At 36.2% G+C, this 20,106-nt stretch overlaps 1 protein-coding gene across 14 annotated transcripts in view; it reads right to left on the bottom strand.

The window, feature by feature from the left end:
• Positions 1-20,106, bottom strand: part of MLLT10 (MLLT10 histone lysine methyltransferase DOT1L cofactor) — a 269,667-nt gene that overhangs the window by 130,302 nt on the left and 119,259 nt on the right. For 13 of the 14 annotated variants that reach the window (XR_009216985.1, XM_058532542.1, XM_058532539.1 and 10 more), the window contains 3 exons: positions 9,345-9,448; positions 7,585-7,678; positions 5,230-5,325 (listed from right to left, as the gene is read on the bottom strand). Coding sequence is in view for 13 of the 14 variants with exons in the window: in XM_058532542.1 (XP_058388525.1) it covers positions 5,230-5,325; positions 7,585-7,678; positions 9,345-9,448 (294 nt within the window). In the remaining variant the exon portion in view is untranslated. The remainder of the gene's footprint in view (positions 1-5,229; positions 5,326-7,584; positions 7,679-9,344; positions 9,449-20,106) is intronic. The other variant, XM_058532546.1, reaches the window with a different exon arrangement.

The following is a 20,106-nucleotide window of genomic DNA, read 5'->3' as shown; positions in this document are numbered from 1 at the left end:
ATTATTGCAAAATCAAAAGTTAAAAAAAAATTTTAATCCTTCTGGCTGGCTGCCCAACACCCCAGGATGAGGATAAAACTAGCATTACTTACAAAACTTATGAACTGGCCCCTTAACTAGACAGACTGATCTCATGTGATTCTTCAGCCCCACCAATCACACAACCCAGACAATTTAAATTGTTGTTCCTGAAAAGCCCTGCCCTCTCAACTCTTTGCACATGTAGAAGCTTAAAACTTTAACTTGAATGGAAGATTTCCAGAAGTACAAAAAAGGGAAGTGGATGACAGGTAACTCTCAATGCTGAAAACTTGAAAAAAGATACAGAGAAGTAATGACAACTCTGTAATTGAGAGCTTTATTCCTCTGAGGGCCACAGAAGTAACCCAGTTCTCTTCAAAGAGATGAGTAGTCCTAAACAAAAGGAAGTCCAGTCAATCCCTGAGGTTCATAAAACTCTAACCAAAAAGCCTATCTTCCACAGACCCCACCATACCCTAACAGTGTTTATATTGGCAATAGCTCCTTTATCTGTTGCCAGCTATCAATAACAGAATGGAACCAAGGGCAAGTAAGGGGGTTGGGGAATGGGGTGGGAGATAAATGGTGACTTGGCTGTAAACTATTTTAAGTATGGTACTATACTTTTGATACATTACGGATTAGTTGGCATTAATGAGTGGGAAGAGGATGAGTCTGAGGATCAAATGAACCGATACAAGATTATCTCAATGCGATAAATTAATTACTGATTTCTAAATAATGACCTACAACTTAGCCTTTAGAAAAAAATTCTTCCTGAAGCTGGGAGCCTCCCAATACAACCACATGTTGCCATGTCTGATATGCCCCTCCATTTCCTAACCCTTACCCACATCTCGCTCTATGGCAGTGCTTCTGTAAACATAAGAACACTAGGCTTAAAACAAAATTCTATTTTATAATGAACATTAATATTAATAGTCTTAGAAGATATTCTTTCTAAACAATAATTCACAATCCAAACTATCTTGTGATTGAATTAAACCCCTCCTATACATAGCTTTAATACATTTCAAACATGTACTTTGGTTCCTTTAAAAACATATGCCAGTTTTTCAATTTTTATAGAAACTGTCCTTATTCAGAGTTGTATTTCATCATTAACTTTTCCTCTCTCTTTGCAGGCATTTCACAGTTAATATCTAACCAATATTAACACATCTTGGGCCACACAGAAATCCTCTGAAAAGCAAAGGCTATATATACATTTTTTATTTTCTTGTAATTATATAAAAAGTCAACTTACAAATTGTTGATTTCATTTTTAAATAAGCGATTTGGATAGCACAATATTTAGTACTAAATATTATCATCACTTACAATTTAATAAATGGTATGTTGTGTATTAGTTTAATATGATTTCAAATCCACTTGTTTATGACTTAGGTGAAGTCGGTTTTTTCCATTTGTTTATGGCTTAAATGAAGTTGTTTTAATCTACGAGTGAAGTTAGCTATGTCCAGATGTCATCATTTGACTTCTGTAGTAGTTGATAAGCACTCAATAGCTCAGCTGATGACAGGCACTGCTGGGGGCTTATGATAAGAACATGTGGAGAAGCAACTATAGCTAGGGGACTGTGATATTGTGATTTATAAGAAACATACATTTGGTCATTCAGATGACCAAAATATATTTCCCAGATATATTTGGTCTTCATCCACAGTTCCTGGTTCATAGCTCCCAAAATCCTTGGAATTTCCTGAGCAAGAAGAGCAATGGGAGCATCTTTTGTTGTAATATTTGGTCTCCTGTCCTCAGTTCCTGAAAACACTTCAGGGCCATAAAGGTGAACTGGGTATCTTGTTTATATTAATGAAGGTGACTTCTGGACAGGTGGGGGCTGGTTGCTAGGAGAATCAGCCATGTGACCAGGAAATTGAAACTTTCAGTCCCACCCCATGCTGGGGGGCAGGGGGCCGGGTTGAGGTTGACTCAATTGTCCATGGCCAATAACTTAGTCAATCATGGCTATGCAATGAAGCCTCCATAAAAACCCAAAAGGACAGCTTGTTGCCCTCCCTTTTTAGGAGAGCTTCTACGAGGGGGAACCAGAATGCTTCCATGTGCCACTACAGTTCCACGAGGACAGAAGCTCCTTTGTTAAGAATCAGATTCCACAGGTAAAGGGCTCAGTCCCACAAAACCACTCTCCACTTCAGATACCAGTTGCTCTACGTGTCTCTTCACCTGGCTGTGGATTTATATCCTTTAATATCCTTTGTAATATATCGGTAATCTAGGGGGTAAACAGGTTTTCTTGAGTTCTATAAGCCATTCTCGCAAATTAATCAAACCCAAGGAGGAGGTTATTGGAACCTCCAGTTTGTAGCAGACAGGTCAAAAGCAGAGGTAACAACTTGGGCTTGTGACTGGCCTCTGAACTGGAGGGCCGTCTTGTGGGACTGAGCCCTTCACCTGCGGGACCTGATTCTATCTCTGGGTAGATAGTGTCAGAATTGAGTTGAATTCTCAGACACCCTGCTGGTGCCCAAGAACTGCTTGTTGGTGTGGGGAAACCTCCACACACAGACACATTGGAATTGGGTCCAGGAACCCTTTGCAGGGACATTTAGCCTTTAAATATCAAGAGTTTGTGAGGATTTATTTGAGAGTTTTCGGTCTGGCCAAGGAGACTCTGCTGATTTAAACAGCTCTACAAACACTTCTGGGGCATTAGTCCTTCCCTGGTAAAGGCAACTCTTTTACTGGCAGCGGCAAAAGCAGTGCAGCAGCCCACCGAAGAGCACTTTGCCTGTCAACACCTGCGTGATCATTCCCTAGCAACCTGCTCTAGCCACAGGGACTCGCACTCTGGCACCGGCAGCTGGACATCAGCTCTCCATTGATTATGGCGTTTCTCCTGAGAACTAACCTCATAGAAAAGATACACCTCAACTAAATTTGGGCTTTATTTCTTTCATCTTCCCTTGCCTAGAACAACAGTGTGATTAATCTTTCGTTTGGAGTATGTTATTACTTTACTGGCTTACTTAGAGACATTATCCTGTATGCTATTATTGGCTTGTGAAATTCCCGCAGTGAACCTGTGTTTGTAAACTATTGGTAAAGACAGTCTCAGTCTCTGAGCATTAATTTGCCACCCCCCAAAACAAAACATAGTATTTTAAAATATGTACTAGAATGAAGGCAGATAAAAGAATTCAGAGAGAGAGTGATGCTAACATATCTTAAGAATAATATCACCAAAATTTAGCTCAGAACATATAGTACTTTAAAATACTAAAATTTGAATGAATTATGAGTGCTACCTTTCAATGAAACATTTTACAATATGATAAGCATATTTTTGAGACAACCATACTGGATGTTAAAATCTTAAAAGGAGGAATGGAAAAAAAGAAAGTGTATAACACCCAATCATTTCAGCTATATTACCATGTAACATCATACCATAATAAAAAAGTCCCTTCCCAAATATTCCCAAGGCAATCAAACAAGTCTAACAATAATAAAAAATTTACAGAATGTTTATCTTACAGCCTTTATAGATTATCAGAAAATCTCAGTTATTACAAAATAAAATGCACAAACTGATTTTAAGTTTGACAACAAAAATCAAGTTGTCCTAAACTCATATACGCTAAAAGTAAAATCGAAATAGTATTTACATACTAATGAAAACACCAACTGCTAAAATTTAAAGCTAAGCAAGTTTGACTAAATACAATGTTTTTTAATCTAGTAGTCAACAACCGCAGAAAACTCATAAAATGAAAAATCTAATTCATTGCTAGAGCAAAAAATAATGATTAATAAATATAGTCATCACCAATGTATTTATTAAACACTGTACTACATTTAATAATTGTCCTTTAAAAATAACACAGCAGGTTATAAATTAAGATAAAGATCATACAGTGAACACTTCTGTAAGCAAGATAATGCTCTTGAAATGGCAGAACAGAAGAACATCAATGGTAAGACTTCCCTCTTCATAATTTATACTGAGCCCTAACCAAGAATCCATTGTTCACAGGTTAAAAAGCTTAAATAAAATTTCACAGCGCTTCTTACTAAAACCGCTAATTAAATCAAATCTGTCATTTTTCCATCGGCAATCCAACAATAGACAGCAATACAGAACACTACTATTGTCACTATCACAAAACCACCTTATTAAAGAAATTACGATGAATATGTATACTTGCTGCCTAAGATCTACAAAACATATAAACCTAGCAAGTGCTCTAAAGGTGAATATAAAATTATAATTATTATTTCACTCATAATTGGAAAATTAATCTCAAAACTAACAATTTAAGTTTTTAAAATATTTACCTTGAAAAAAGCACAAATACAAATTCAAACCAAATTTGTTTTTAAATAACATTAGCATTTCAATCGTATTCCCAAATCCTAAGTATTTACAAACATGAAAACGTAAGGTGATTTAGTTTAACACATCTGTGGAAATATTTTCCAAACTAGTTTATACCAACTGTTTAAAAGTAATATTCTCTTCTAATTGAAGATGTACTCTGTATCCTTACTTTGTTAAAAACAATTCATAGTAGTATCCTTTTCCTATGTTGGCAATATGTCCAATGAATGATTCTACAGTACTTATTATTAGTTTACTATAAATTACTTATATCCTTTAAAATAAGTAAAAATGTAAGCAGAAAACAGGTAAGTCAGAAAAAGACAGATTAGTATTAGGCAAGCTTTTAGTGTTTTAATTAAAAGACAAAATATTCTCAAATGGTAAGACAGCTGCCTATTAAAAATAATAATAAACCATTAGCACCACTGGGAAAAAAGAACAGTCAAGAATATGTAGAACTTCAAAACTGTTCTATTACAAAGGGAAAAAGCTGACAAAATTTTTACTTACATGTGAAATAACCAGTTAATAATATATAGCAACAAACTACTATTGCTGAAGTCACCTAAGGATTTCACAAGATGACCACAGTAACACATGCAGGAAATCTCTCTCATTCTTTCAATCAAGTTGTATTTCAAATTTTCCACTGAAATATGTACAACCATATTCACAAATATGGCATTATTTTAAACCTACTCTTTGACTTAATACTCTTTGTTAAAAACTTGCAGTTTTTCAGTGTCTCCATTCAGCTATTAAGACTTAATTTTATCTAAAAAAGGAAGAAATTCTATTAAGTAGTGTGCTACATATTTAGCAACAACAAATCCACTTACTTTTTTCTCTTTCTCATGATGTTTATCCTGAGAGTGAGAGGAAGAATCACTTAAACTTTGATCATATGACCTATTAGATCCCCGTTTGCTCTTTTTCTAAAAGAGAAAATATATATACATATATGTATATGTATATAAAATTTTTTAAAATAATCTTTTTGTTAGGCTTAAACTAATTCAAGTGTATTAAAAATGTCTATTAAAGTTAAAAAAAAGTCTTACTATTTCAAACTATATAATCCAGCTTAGACACCATCCATATATTATCTATTGCATTATAAAGGAAAACCTAAACCTAAATTTAACATTAATGCCATATTTTTGTACATTATTAAAATGTGTGAAAATATATTTTCAAATAAGCATTAGCTTATTTGTCACTTTATCACAAACCACCTCATGAAAGAAATCAACTATAATTTTCAATGTCCGCTTTAAAAAAGAAAAGAAGTTTCAACCAAAATAGGGAATGCCAAACTGAAGAAAGATGCCAAGACTAGAAGAAAAGAAAAGATCTGAAGAGTTATGTTATGCCACTAGGGAAAGCAAGAAGCCTTTTAATCTCATACTTTCAGAATTAAGGCACACAGTTTTCTAAAAACTTGCCTCTGCAGTTCATTAAGAAAAAAATGAAAGGAAATATCAGTATTAGACCCATGCATTTTTTCAAAGCATTACTAAAAGTACAGTCATCCCTCGGTATCCACAGGAATTGGTTCCAGGACCCCCTCAGATACCAAAAGTCGCGGATGCCCAAGTCCCTTAGTTAATATCGTGTAGTATTTGCATATAACCTATGCACATCCTCCCGTATACTTTAAATCATCTCTAGATTACTTATAATACCTAATACAATGTAAATACTATGCAAATAGCCATTGTACTGTACTGTTTAAGGAATAAAGACAAGGAAAAAAGTCTGTACATGTTCAGCATAGATGCAACCACCTAGGCCTTTCGACCGGCAGTTGGTTGAATCCACGGATGCAAAACCTGCATAAACAGAACCCACCCATGGATACGGAGGGCTGACTGTATTACACATTTCTGTTTAAAATATTTACAGAATTTCATAATAAAGTATGATGGTGAGAGTTATCTGAGGTGTTTAAAACTTAGTGGTACCACAACTAATTAGTTTACACTAGATAAAAATGACTATAAAAGATGTTCAAATTCCATGCAAATGTAGAGCTTATCCAATCATTAAATTATTAAACAGACTTTTTTTCACAACTAGCAAATGGGATAATAGCATGTCAGTAACTAGCCATGAGAAAACTTTATTTACACAAACTTCAAAATCCATTTTCATTATTTCTATATTTTATCTGTATCATCTCTCATTTAGAAAATGATTCCAATACACTTTTAACGTCCAGGAAGCAAAATTTTCAATTTTACTATCTCAAAATTTCTCTTAAACCACTTCAATATTCTTTGTCAGTCATTAAAATAAATCACAGTCTTCAATATCAAACAATATATACACACTCTTAAGTATTTTATATCTATGAACCAAAATAAGCTGCTCATTTCATGAGAAAAGGGGCCCTAATGATATTACCTATTTTTCAAAAAAAAAAGAGAGAAATTCACCAGGGAAAGGTAACAATTAAAAAAAAAGACACTAAAGAAAAACAAAGTAGCCTTAAACTTGCAGTATACATATCTGATTGTTATCATTAAAGACTGAGAAATAAACACTTGGGATATTAAAGAAATATTGATCCTTCATAGGAACATGGACACAAAATATATAAGTTAATCAAATATCACTAACTCAATAATCCATCCTACTGCGAAACAGTAAAATATTAAACATTTCCAAAATCTAAAATATTTCCCAAAGTTGTACATATATTTGTCTCAAGATCTTTAACCAAAAAGTCACAAAACAGCCTTGTTTCAGTTTTACTATCTCCTAGTAAATAAAAATGAAAATAAATAAATAAAAAATGAGTAACAGCAATAAAGCAAAAAGGTGAGAAGCAAGTGATAATCACAAAATGTATAATCAAATGTCAAAAATAAAATTAACTAAAAATAGCGTTAAATTATAGAGTCCTTTACACATTTGTTTTTATACTAAATGTATACCAACTTTTCCCATTAATATATATTCTAAATCAGAATATTTTAGAATATTCGTCTTTATAAATGAACTCAGGTAAAGCAAAATCTTTTAAAGTTACTGGATCTTTTAATTCCCAATAAAGAACATGCTAAGCAAACTTAATCTCAAGCCAAAATCACGGGGAAAGAAAGGGCTAGTATGCCTTTTTATAAAACAGTCTCAACTCTATTGTCAAAACTAATTATCATTTTAATAGTAAATTCAAGACAAATTCTTACCAGCTTACTAAAATGGTATTTACAGTATCCACAGTACTGGACGTTATCTGCACCATTACCTTCTTCTTCACAAAGTAGTCCAGCAAACTGAGCACTGAAAATAAAAGCCAAGTATATTAATAAAATTTCAAACCACAATACATGTATAAACAAATTAAAATTCACTTTCAAGCATGTAAGGTTTCTAAGAAAATCTTACCTCTCCCTAAGATAAAAAGGGAAAATAGAAGGGTTTTATTCTAGCTGTGATCAAGTACATTTCTTGCGACTGATTTTTTTTTAAGTTATATTTATGGTTTAAAATAAACTTTTCATCCATCTCTAACAAGGATGAAGAATTATGCATGTTTTATGTCACCAAACAGACATTAAATTTCTTTAAGATAAACCCTCCCTCCCATAATTAACACTTCATTTTACTCTTTCAATCTGTATCACAGGTACAAATGGAAAGCCCAGGCCTCTAAAGAGCTGAAATGACATGTGATGATATTTGTCCATGGATGCAAATCACATACTGTTAGAAGGAAAATGCTTCAAGTCACAGCACAGTACAGTAAGCAAGAAAAACATAAGCTGTGTTTTTCAGTCAAAAACAACGGAAGAAATGGAATTGAAACCTAAAGTTATGATATTCGTACTTTTTAAAAACACAAAATGCTGAAGTTTATAATCATCAACTTGTCAATTTGACCTCCCATTTTTAACATTCCAAAATTACAGTATTAGTATATATCTCATACCCAAAAAGGATTTCATCTCTGGAAAATTAAGTTCAGTATTAAGAGAATTTATAAAAACCAAAAATCTTTTCCATTCTCCAAAAGTAATCTAAAATGGACTTCATAAATCCACACACTAAAAGCTCAGTAAATAAAGCATGTGCCTATATAGGCTGCTAGATATAGCTGATTCTTTTTTTTTTTTTTTTGAGGAAGATCAGCCCTGAGCTAACATCCATGCCAATCCTCTTCTTTTTGCTGAGGAAGACTGGCCCTGAGCTAACATCTATCGCCAATCCTCCTCCTTTTTTTTTTCTCCTTTCTCCCCAAAGCCCCAGTAGATAGTTGTATGTCATAGTTGCACATCCTTCTAGTTGCTGTATGTGGGATGCCACCTCAGCATGGCCAGACAAGCGGTGCGTCAGTGCGCGCCCAGGATCTGAACCCAGGCCGCCAGTAGCGGAGCGCACTCACGTAACCGCTAAGCCATGGGGCCGGCCCCTAGCTGATTCTTAAAATTAGTAAGTACAGGGATTATTTCCAAACTTCTATTTTGAACTGTTGTCTATTATTTTGTTTTAGGATAATTTCTGCTCTTGAAATTTTATGCTGAAAAAATATCTAAGTAACTTTAAGAAGTAGCCACTATAATACTAAGAATGACGGTGACTGCTTTTTTTCCCCCCTCAAAACACAGACAGCAAAGAAACAGTGTCATTCACTAAACCCTTACTCATATTTCAGGCACTGCACTAAGTTTACCTACATCAACTCTTTTAATCCTAATAACACATCAAAGGGTAGGTAATCAATACCAATATTTTAAACAAAGTAAAACTGAATAAGACATTAGAACCAGGGTTCACCTATTGAAAATTCACTCTGGTAAATACACGCAATTATTAGATTTATCTTCATTACAAATAAGTAAATCTAAACATAGAAACTATCCCAATAAAATTTGCTGTACATAATATTTGGGTGCCTAAGTCTTTAACTCCCAATTTCAGTTCTGTACAATGATGGAAACATACTTACCATGTCACATGGAAAGCCTGTCGACATCCGTGTTTATTACAGGTCATGCAAGCACCAGTGGCTGCTTTACTTTCTCTTCCTTGTTCATCACAAATGTAGCAAGTCTTAGGGTAGAGAAACAAAAACAAAAATGAAACAGATACCTTAGAAGTCCTTTAAATGAATCTGAATTTTACAGTTATCTTTGGAAGTCAAGATCAGCTTTAATATTCAACCAACTTTACTTTAAAACATGAATTCAGGGGCCGGCCCCATGGCATAGAGGTTAAGTGCACGTGCTCCGCTGCTGGCGGCCCCGGTTCGGATCCCAGGTGCGCACCTACACACTGCTTGTCAGGCCATGCTGTGGCGGTGTCCCACGTAAAATGGAGGAAGATGGGCCGGATATTAGCTCAGGGCCAGTCTTCCTCAGCAAAAAGAAGAGGATCAGCATGGATGTTAGCTCAGGGCTGGTCTTCCTCACCAAAAAAAAAAAAAAAAAAAACAAAAAAACAAAAAAACAAAAAAACATGAATTCATTTTTTTCTGACAGTAATCTAATTTTTACAAACATGAAAACATAAACAAGGACATATAAATAGTCCTAGCAGGATTTCACCAAGGCACTGTTTTCCTTAGACTCAAAAACCCTGCAAGATAGGAAGAATCTTCGCAGGCACTGAGGCCAGGGGCCAGGACATAGCCTACCACGCCTCTTCAAACCTCCTCATTAATATTCAACTGATTCCTGTATCAAGGGGGTAAAAAGAGGTTTGTCTTTTTACACAGTAAGTATATCTAAGGGAGTTTGATACAGAGACCAAGAAATGAAGGACAGCCTGACATGAGTGAGCAAGGTTTAGGCCATTTCAACTGTCCACAAGAATTCCACACGGGCTGTCATTCAGCCCTGCCAACCTGACATACTGGGCCTGGGAGGAAGACACTTTAGCTACAGCGGTCAGAGACGCCCCCAAGAGGTATCGGCCAATGAACACTCCCAGCAACTTTGACTGACATCTATCTGTTCCTTTTCCCAAGTGAAAATAGCTGACAGATGTACCACCCTTTCATGAAAGACTGAAATATATAAATGGCAATCTACAAGTATCAGTGTATAATGAATAAAATTATCAGCTGACTGGAAGTTGAGTATATAAAAATTAATGTCTAACTATATATAATCAGGTGATACACTTCTAAAAAGAAACCAATTTCTGAACAGTAATAAGGCATAACCTAGCCAACTTCAATAGGACCACATGTCTTTTTAAACCTAAAGAGGTTCCTCCCACTATGCACTGTGGTGCCAGATAACATAATTCAACAATATTTACAAGAACAAAGTTCCAAAAAAAGCCTAACATCTAGTCAGGTAAATGAATTCCAACTCTTCTGCTGAAAAACAAGGATTCAGATGGAATTGAATTACAAAAATCATTTTATAACTCTAAAAAGTAAAATCTCAAGTTATAACAAAACCAACCTAGACACACCGAATAAGAACAACTCTGTTCAAATTACAAGAAGAAAGTATTAAACAATCACAATGGAAGAATTTAACATACATTTTTTAACCTACAAATGGTCAAGAAGATTAAAAAAGAAAGGCCAAAGCAGACTGAAACAGTAACATTTTATATGGCAAAATTCAGGGAAAATATGCAAATAGGCCTTAAGAATCGCTCAGTAATTCACAAAGAGCTGACAATGAAAAGACACTATCATTTGACCATTCAATAAAACTAAAAATTATGACGGATATTAAAAAAAAAAAGAACAGGAGGTAGAACTACTAAACTTCTGGAACAGCAGAGTGAAGAACTCCATGATCTTCTCCCTAGTGAATTAACCATTTCACAAGTGAAAAACACCCATTTAAAGTCTCTTAAAATTGTCATAAAGACGTGTATCAAATAGAGAAAAACTTACTCAAGAAAATCTACTAAATCTCAATAAGAACAGTGAGAGTGGGCGGCATGTGAGCCATGAGCTGCTCCCATCAACACCTCTCCCACATACAGTGATGGAAGTTTCCCTTTGGGGGGGTGTGGTCAAAAACATGAGGACTCTCTCTCCCCTCAGCTCCTAGTCTAAGGCTATAGTTTTCCCGTAGAAGGGTCAGGTCTCCAGTGACTCTCGTCCTACTCAGCCATGGTAGTTCCCACTCATAGACTCCCATCCTAACAACAAGTCAAGGGGCCCCACCATCCCTTCCTCAGTTTGTTAGTAGAATGGAAGTTCCATACTAGGAGGGAGACACTGAAAAAACAAGGGGCTATATACCTTTCCCTCCTCCCAGCACTCTGTCAGAGTACAGGTGTCTCTTCCGGAAAAACAGGGTACTGTCCCCATCCCCAGCTCTAGAGCAGCAGCGCAGAGATTTTGCCCAGGGGGGCCTTAAGAACAAAGAGCTCAGCAGCTCTGCCTGAGAAGACTAACTTTATTTCGAAAAGGGCTTGGTGAAGTTCATTCCTAAGTGCACTGTCAAAAACACTTTGGTGGCAACCAATTAAGACAGGACTGGTAGCTCCAAGATAGTAGAAACAAGCAAAACATTAGACCATCCAGAAAATTAGCATAAAGAACCAGAGAAAGACAGCAAATAAGGGCCCTCCTAAGATCACACTCAACCATGGGGGTCCAGAAGGCTTTATACATGAAATAGGTTGTACCCAATCTGAGGAAACTGAAGTCGGATTTGGGGCAGACTTAAAAGCATTCCCCAAAGCCACACAGAAATCCATCAACGAATAACGCTCAAGGGGCTTTAGTATAACCTATGATCAAAAACTGGCTAACAACTAAGTTACTCTGATCCAGGGACAACTCCTAAGAATCTAGACTTGAAAATACAAGCACACTCATACCCGATGGTCTGAAAGACTGTGTACCTGCTCAAGGAACGACTGGAGATAAAACCTTGAATCTCCCTAGAAAATAATCTCTAAATCACACAAATATCAAACAGTAAAGAGTGAAAATCTAACTAGCTAGGGGGGCTTAAGCGCAATCCTTGACTAAAAACTGGTTTATTTCAACCCAAGGACAACCCTAAGAAGTCAGCCTTTTTTTTTTTTTAAAGATTTTATTTATTTATTTACTTTTCCCCCCCAAAGCCCCAGTAGATAGTTGTATGTCATCGCTGCGCATCCTTCTAGTTGCTGTATGTGAGACGCGGCCTCAGCGTGGCTGGAGAAGCGGTGCGTCGGTGTGCGCCCGGGATCCGAACCCGGGCCACCAGCAGCGGAGCGTGCGCACTTAACCGCTAAGCCACGGGGCCCGCCCAAGTCAGCCTTTTTTTTTTAAAAAAAAAACAGGAAAGACATTTGAGAGGGCCATCTGAGGCTATATGTTGTTGGGAAAACAAATTAGTCCAGCCAAGTCATTAAATAAATGACCAAACAAACAACGATAGAACCCAAAAGGGGAGGGAAGAATCATTCTCCAGAGTGGCTGTAAGACATTACCTAAAAAGTCCAGTTTCCACAAAAAATTACAAGACGTGCAAAGAAACAGGAAAGTGTGACCCACACACAAGAAAAAAAGCAGGCATTAGAAACTGTCTTCGAGTATTAAGCCCTCATACGCCATTATACATTCGAAATGTAAATGGATTGAATTCTCCAATCAAAAGACATGGAGTGGCTGGATGGATTAAAAAACAAGACCCAACAATATGCTGCCTCCAGGAAACACAACTCAGCTCTAAAGACAAACAGAGGCTTACTGTGAAGGGATGGAAGACGATACTCCAAGCAAATGGTAAGCAAAAGAAAGCAGGTGTTGCCATACTTATATCAGACAAAGTAGATTTCAAGATAAAAAAGACAATGAGACACAAAGAGGGGCAGTATATAATGACATAAGGGACATTTTACTAAGAGGACATTAATACTTATGAATATATAGGCACCTAACAGAGGAGGACCAAAGTACATAAAGTAACTATTAAAAGACCTAAAGGGAGAAATTGACAGCAACACAATAACAGTAGGGGACCTCAACACCCCACTTACATCAATGGATAGATCATCTAGACAGAAAGTCAACAAGGAAATAGTGGACCTAAACAAAAAACTAGACCAGATGGACTTAACAGATATATATAGAACACTCCATCCAAAATCAGCAGAATACAAATTCTTCTCAAGTGCACAAGGAACATTCTCAAAGACAGATCATATGTTGGCAAACAACACAAACCTCAATAAATTTAAGAAGACTGAAATCATATCAAGCATCTTTTCCTAGCATAATGCTATGACTACTTCATAATGCTATGAAATCAACTACAAGAGAAAAGCCGGGAAAGTGAAAAATATGTGGAGAATAAACAACATGCTACTCAAGAACCAATGGATCAATGAATAAAATAAAGGAGAAATCGAAAAATATCTGGAGACAAATAAAAATGAAAATACATCATACCAACTAATGTGGGATGCAGCAAAAGCGGTCCTAAGAGGGGAATTCATAGCAATACAGGTCCACCTTAACAAACAACAAAAATCTCAAATAAGTAATCGTAAACTACAACTAACAGAACTAGAAAAAGAAGAAGAAAGAAAGCCCAAAGTCAGCAGAAGGAGGGAAATAATAAAAATTAGAGCAGAAGTAAATGAAATTGAAACAACAACAACAACAAAAAACAGTAGAAAGGATCAATGAAACAAAGAGCTGGTTCTTTGAGAAGATAAAATTGACGAACTCTTAGCCAGAGTCATTAAGAAAAAAAGACAGAAGGTGCAAATAAATAAAATGAGAAATGAAAGAGGAGAAATCACAACGGATATCACAGAAATACAAAGGATTATAAGAGAATACTACAAAAAGTTGTATGCCAACAAATTGGACAACCTAGAAGAAAAGGATAAATTCGTAGACTCATACAACCTCCCAAAACTGAATCAAGAAGATATAGAGAATCTAAATAGACCAATCACAAGTAAAGAGATTGAAACAGTAACCAAAAACCTCCCAAAAAATTAGAGTCCAGGACCAGACAGCTTCCCTGGAGAACTCTACTGAACATTCATTCAAAGAAGATTTAATACCTATCCTTCCTAAACTAGCCCCCCAAATTGAAGAAGACAGAATGCTTCTGAACTCATTCTATGAGGCCAACATCCCCCTGATACCAAAGCTAGACAAGGACAACACAAAGAAGGGAAATGACATGCTAATATCGGTGATGAACACAGATGCAAAAACCCTTAACAAAATATTGCCAAACCGAATACAGCAATACATTAAAAAGATCATACACCTTGATCAAGTGGGGTTTATACCAGGGACACAAGGATGGTTCAACATCTGCCAATCAATCAATGTGATACACCACATTAACAAAATGAGGAATAAAAATAACATGATTGTCTCAACAGATGTAGAGAAAGCATTTGACAAGATCCAACATCCATTTATGATAAAAACTTTCAACAAAATGGGTATAGAAGGAAAGTACCTCCACATAATAAAAGCCATATATGACAAACCCAGAGCCAACATCATACTTAACAGAAGACAAAGGTGCCCACTTTCACCACTCTTGTTCAACATAGTACTGGAAATTTTGGCCAGAGGAATTAGGCAAGAAAAAGAAATAAAAGCTATCCAAATTGGTAAAGAAGAAGTGAAACTCTCACTGTTTGCAGACAATGTGATTTTATACATAGAACACCCTAAAGAATCCACCAGAAAACTATTAGAAACAATCAACAATACAGCAAAGTTGCAGGGTACAAAATCAACTTACAAAAATCTGTTGCATTTCTATACCCTAATAACAAACTAACAGAACGAGAACTCAAGAATACAATCCCTGGGGCCGGCCCCGCGGCTTAGCGGTTAAGTGCACGTGCTCCGCTGCTGGCGGCCCGGGTTTGGATCCCGGGCGCACACCCACGCACCGCTTCTCCGGCCATGCTGAGGCCGCATCCCACATACAGCAGCTAGACGGATGTGCAATTATGACATACAACTATCTACTGGGGCTTTGGGGGGAAAAAATAAATAAATAAAATCTTTAAAAAAAAAAAAAATCTGTTGCATTTCTATACTCTAATAACAAACTAATAGAAAGAGAATTCAAGAATACAATCCCTGGGGCCAGCCCGTGGCTTAGAGGTTAAGTGCGCGCGCTCCGCTACTGGCGGCCCGGGTTCGGATCCCGGGGGCACACCGACGCACCGCTTCTCCGGCCATGCTGAGGCCGCGTCCCACATACAGCAACTAGAAGGATGTGCAGCTGTGACATACAACTATCTACTGGGGCTTTGTGGGAAAAAATAAATAAATAAAATTAAAAAAAAAATAGAATACAATCCCATTTACAATCGCAACAGAAAGAATAAAATATCTAGGGCCGGCCCCGTGGCTTAGCGGTTAAGTGCACGCGCTCCGCTGCTGGCAGCCCCGGTTTGGATCCTGGGCGCGCACCGACGCACCGCTTCTCTGGCCATGCTGAGGCTGCGTCCCACATACAGCAACTGGAAAGATGTGCAACTATGACATACAGCTATCTACTGGGGCTTTGGGGAAAAATAAATAAATAAATAAAATTATTAAAACAACTGTTGTAAAAAAAAAAAAAAAAAAAGAATAAAATATCTAGGAATAAATTTAACCAAGGAGGTGAAAGATCTATACAATGAAAACTATAAAACATTACTGAAAGAAATCGATAATGACATAAAGAAATGGAAAGATATCCCACACACATGGATTGGAAGAATAAACATAGTTAGAATGTCCATAATACCTAAATCAATCGACAGATTCAACGCTATCCCAATCAGGATCCCAAGGACATTCTTCAAAAAATAGAGCCAAGAATCCTAAAATTCATATGGGGCAACAAAAGACCCCGAATAGTTAAAGCAAGTCTGAGAAAAAAGAACAAAGCTGGAGGCATCACAATCCCTGACTTCAAAACATACTACAAAGCAATCGTAATCACAACAGCATCGTACTGGTACAAAAACAGACACACAGATCAATGGAACAGAACTGAAAGCCCAGAAATAAAACTACAGATCTATGAACAGCTAATCTTCGACAAAGGAGCCAAGAAAATAGAGTGGAGAAAGGAAAGACTTTTCACTAAATGATATTGTGAAAACTGGACAGCCACATGCAAAAGAATGAAAGCAGAACACTGCCTTATGCCATACACAAAAATTAACTGAAAATGGATTAAATGTTTGAAGGTAAGGTGTGAAACCATAACTCCTAGAAGAAAATACAGGCAGTAAAATTTTTGACATTTGTATTAGCAGCATCTTTCGGAATACCATGTCGACTCATACAAGGGAAACAAAAGAAAAAATAAACAATTGGGACTTCATCAGACTACAGAGCTTCTGCAAGGCAAAGAAAACCAGGAACAAAACGAAAAGGCAACCCACCAACTGGGAGAAAATATTTGCAAATCATATATCTGCCAAGGAATTAATCTCCAAAATATATCAAGAACTCATACAACTCAACAACAGAAAACAATCCGATCAAAAAATCGGCAGAGGATAGGAACAGACGTTTTTTCAAAGAAGATATACAGATGGCCAACAGGCACATGAAAAGATGATCAACATCACTAATCATTAGGGAAATGCAAATCAAAACTACAAAGAGATATTACCTCACTCCTGTTAGAATGGCTATACTTAGCAAGACAAAAAACAACAAATGTTGGAGACAATATGGAGAAAGGAGAACCCTCATACACTGCTGGTGGGGATGCAAACTGGTGCAGCCTCTATGGAAAACTGTATGGAGATGTTTCAAAAAATTAAAAATAGAAATACCATACGACCCAGCTATCCAACCACTGGGTATTTACCCAAAGAACTTGAAATTAACAATTTAAAAAGACTTCTGCATCCCTATGTTCACTGCAGTATTATTCACAATAGCCAAGATATGGAAGCAACCCAAGTGCTCATCGACTGACGAATGGATGAAGATGTGGTGTGTGTGTGTATGTGTGTGTGTGTGTGTATATATATATGTGTGTGTATATATATATGTGTGTGTGTGTGTGTGTGTATATATATATATATATATATATAATGGAATACTACTCAGCCATAAAAAAACTACTCAGCCATAAAAAAGACAAAATCGTCCTATTTGCAACAACATGGATGGACCTGGAAGATATTATGTTAAATGAAATAAGCCAGACAGAGTAAGACAAACACCATATGATTTCACTCGTATGTGGAAGATAAAGAAACACATGGACAAAGAGAACAGATTAGTGGTTACCAGGGGGAAGGGGGTTGGAGGGTGGGCAAAAGGGGTAAAGGGGCACATATATATGGTAACCAATAAAATAATAATGTACCTGAAATTTCACAATGTTATAAACTATTATGACCTCAATAAAATAATAATTTAACAAAAAAACGAAACTGCCTTTGACTGGGGCCCAGATGTTGGACTCAGGAGACAGAGACTTCCTCCAAATGGAAATTCTGGAGTTTAAAGTTCATGAAAGGGGCTCAACAGGAGATCTGCGTTGGCAGGAGGAAAAAAATCAACAAACTTAAAAATAGATCAATAGAGATTATACAACCTAAAGAACAGATTTTTAGATTATACTACCTAAAGAACAATTTTAGAGAAATGCAGAACACCATTAAGTCCGCCAACACATATATAATGAGAAAAGCAGGAGAGGAAAGAAAGGGACAGATGCTGTATCTGAAGAAATAATGGCAGAAAACTTCCCAAATTTGATTAAAAAAAACAATAATCTACACATCCAAAAGCTCAACAAACTCCAAAAGCTCAACAAACTCCAAACAGGATAATCACAGAGATCTGCACTCAAAATTATGCAAGTCGAAAATAAAGAGAAAATCTTGACAGCAACATGAGAAAAATGGCTTATCACATATAAGGAAGCCACACTAAAATTAACACCTCCATTGTTTCTCATCAGAAACATTGGAGGACAGAAGGCAATGGAGTAACATATTCAAAATGCTGAAAAAACAAAACTGTCAACCCAGAATGCTATATCCGGCAAAGCTATACTGCAGAAATAAAGGTGAAATAAAGACATTCTCAGACAAACAAAAACTAAAATACCTTGTTGCTCCAAACCTAAAAAGAAATATTAATGGAAATTCTTTAGGCTAAAATCAAGTGACACTAGACAGTAATTGCAATCCACACAAAAACAAACAGCTCCAGTCAATTACACCTCAATAGCCGGCACGGTGGTGCAAGCGATTACGTGCGCGCACTCAGCTGCGGCGGCCCGGGGTTCCCTGGTTCGGATCCCGGCACGCACCGACGCACCGCTTGTCATGCCATGCTGTGGCATATAAAGTGGAGGAAGATGGGCATGGATGTTAGCCCAGGGCCAGTCTTCCTCAGCAAAAAGAGGAGGATTGGCAGATGTTAGCTCAGGGCCGATCTTCCTCACACACACACACAAAAAAAACAATTACACCTCAATAAAGCTAAAATTTTTAAAAAATAAATAAAATACATCAATTAAAACACACACACAAAGAGCTCTGACACAGGTAATTATGTAGGAAATGATAAAAGACAGTATTGATTAGATATTTCTTTCTCATTCTCTTAATTTAAAAAGCAATCACAAAAAACAATTGTTCGTGAATTGTATTGTTGGGACTATAATATACAGAAATGTAATATATTTAACAACGACAGCACAATGAAAGAGAGGAGGAATAAGGTTATATTGCAGTAAAGAAATAACACCAGATGGTAACTTGAATCCATAGGAAGAAATGAAGAGAAACAAAAATGGTAAATAGGAATACACACACACACACACACACACACACACACACACTGTGTATAAATATATTTGTGGTCTCCTCTTAGCTTCTTTAAAAGACATAAGATTATATAAACCAATAATCTTAACAATACATTGTTGGGTTTGTAGTATATACAGACATAATACCTATAATAATAATAGTAGTACAAAAAGGGGGAACGGGATGGCGTTATACAGGCATGAACTTTCTATATCCTACCAGAGTTAAGTAAATGCTGGTAAGTTAAGATGAATACCATAAGCTCTAGAGCAACCACTAAGAAAATATAATTTAAAAACCTCATGAAAGGAATGAAAGTGGTACACTAAAAATATATCCACTTAAGACAAAAGAAGGTAATATAAAAGAATAAGAGAGGAACAAAGTAGTCACAAGACAAAGAAAACAAAAAGTAAAATGGCAGACATAAATCCAACTATATTAACAGCATTCAATGTGAAAGTACTCCAATCAAAAGGCAGAGATTGATGGACTGGATTAAGAAAACAAGTTCCATATGCTGTCTACAGGAAGCATACTTTAGATTTGAAGGTACAAATAAGTAGAAGGATGAAAAAGATAAACCATGCAAAGGGCAAGCACAAGACAGTGGAAGCGGCTATAATTATATGAGACAAAAATAAACTCTGACACAAAACCATTATTAAAGTTAAAGAAGAATATTTCATAATAATAAAAAGGTCAATCCATCAGGAAGATATAACAATTATAAGCATACATATGCATCTAACAACAGAGCCCCAAGACACACGAATCAAGGTAGGAGAAAAGTGATTCGATAATTTTTAAATTCTCAACACATAGCTATTGGATCAAGCACAAAAATTGTACACTGAGGATTATTGAGAAAAAGCTCCAAAACAGAATCACATCTAAATAAAATGTCAAGTATACGAATAAAGCTATACTCAGAGGCAAATTCATAGTCTGAAAGTTTTCACTTTTTTTTTGGTGAG

The sequence above is a fragment of the Diceros bicornis genome, chromosome 36, assembly GCF_020826845.1.
Source record: "Diceros bicornis minor isolate mBicDic1 chromosome 36, mDicBic1.mat.cur, whole genome shotgun sequence".
Lineage (NCBI taxonomy): Eukaryota > Metazoa > Chordata > Mammalia > Perissodactyla > Rhinocerotidae > Diceros > Diceros bicornis.
This window is presented reverse-complemented; position numbering and strand designations above follow the sequence as displayed.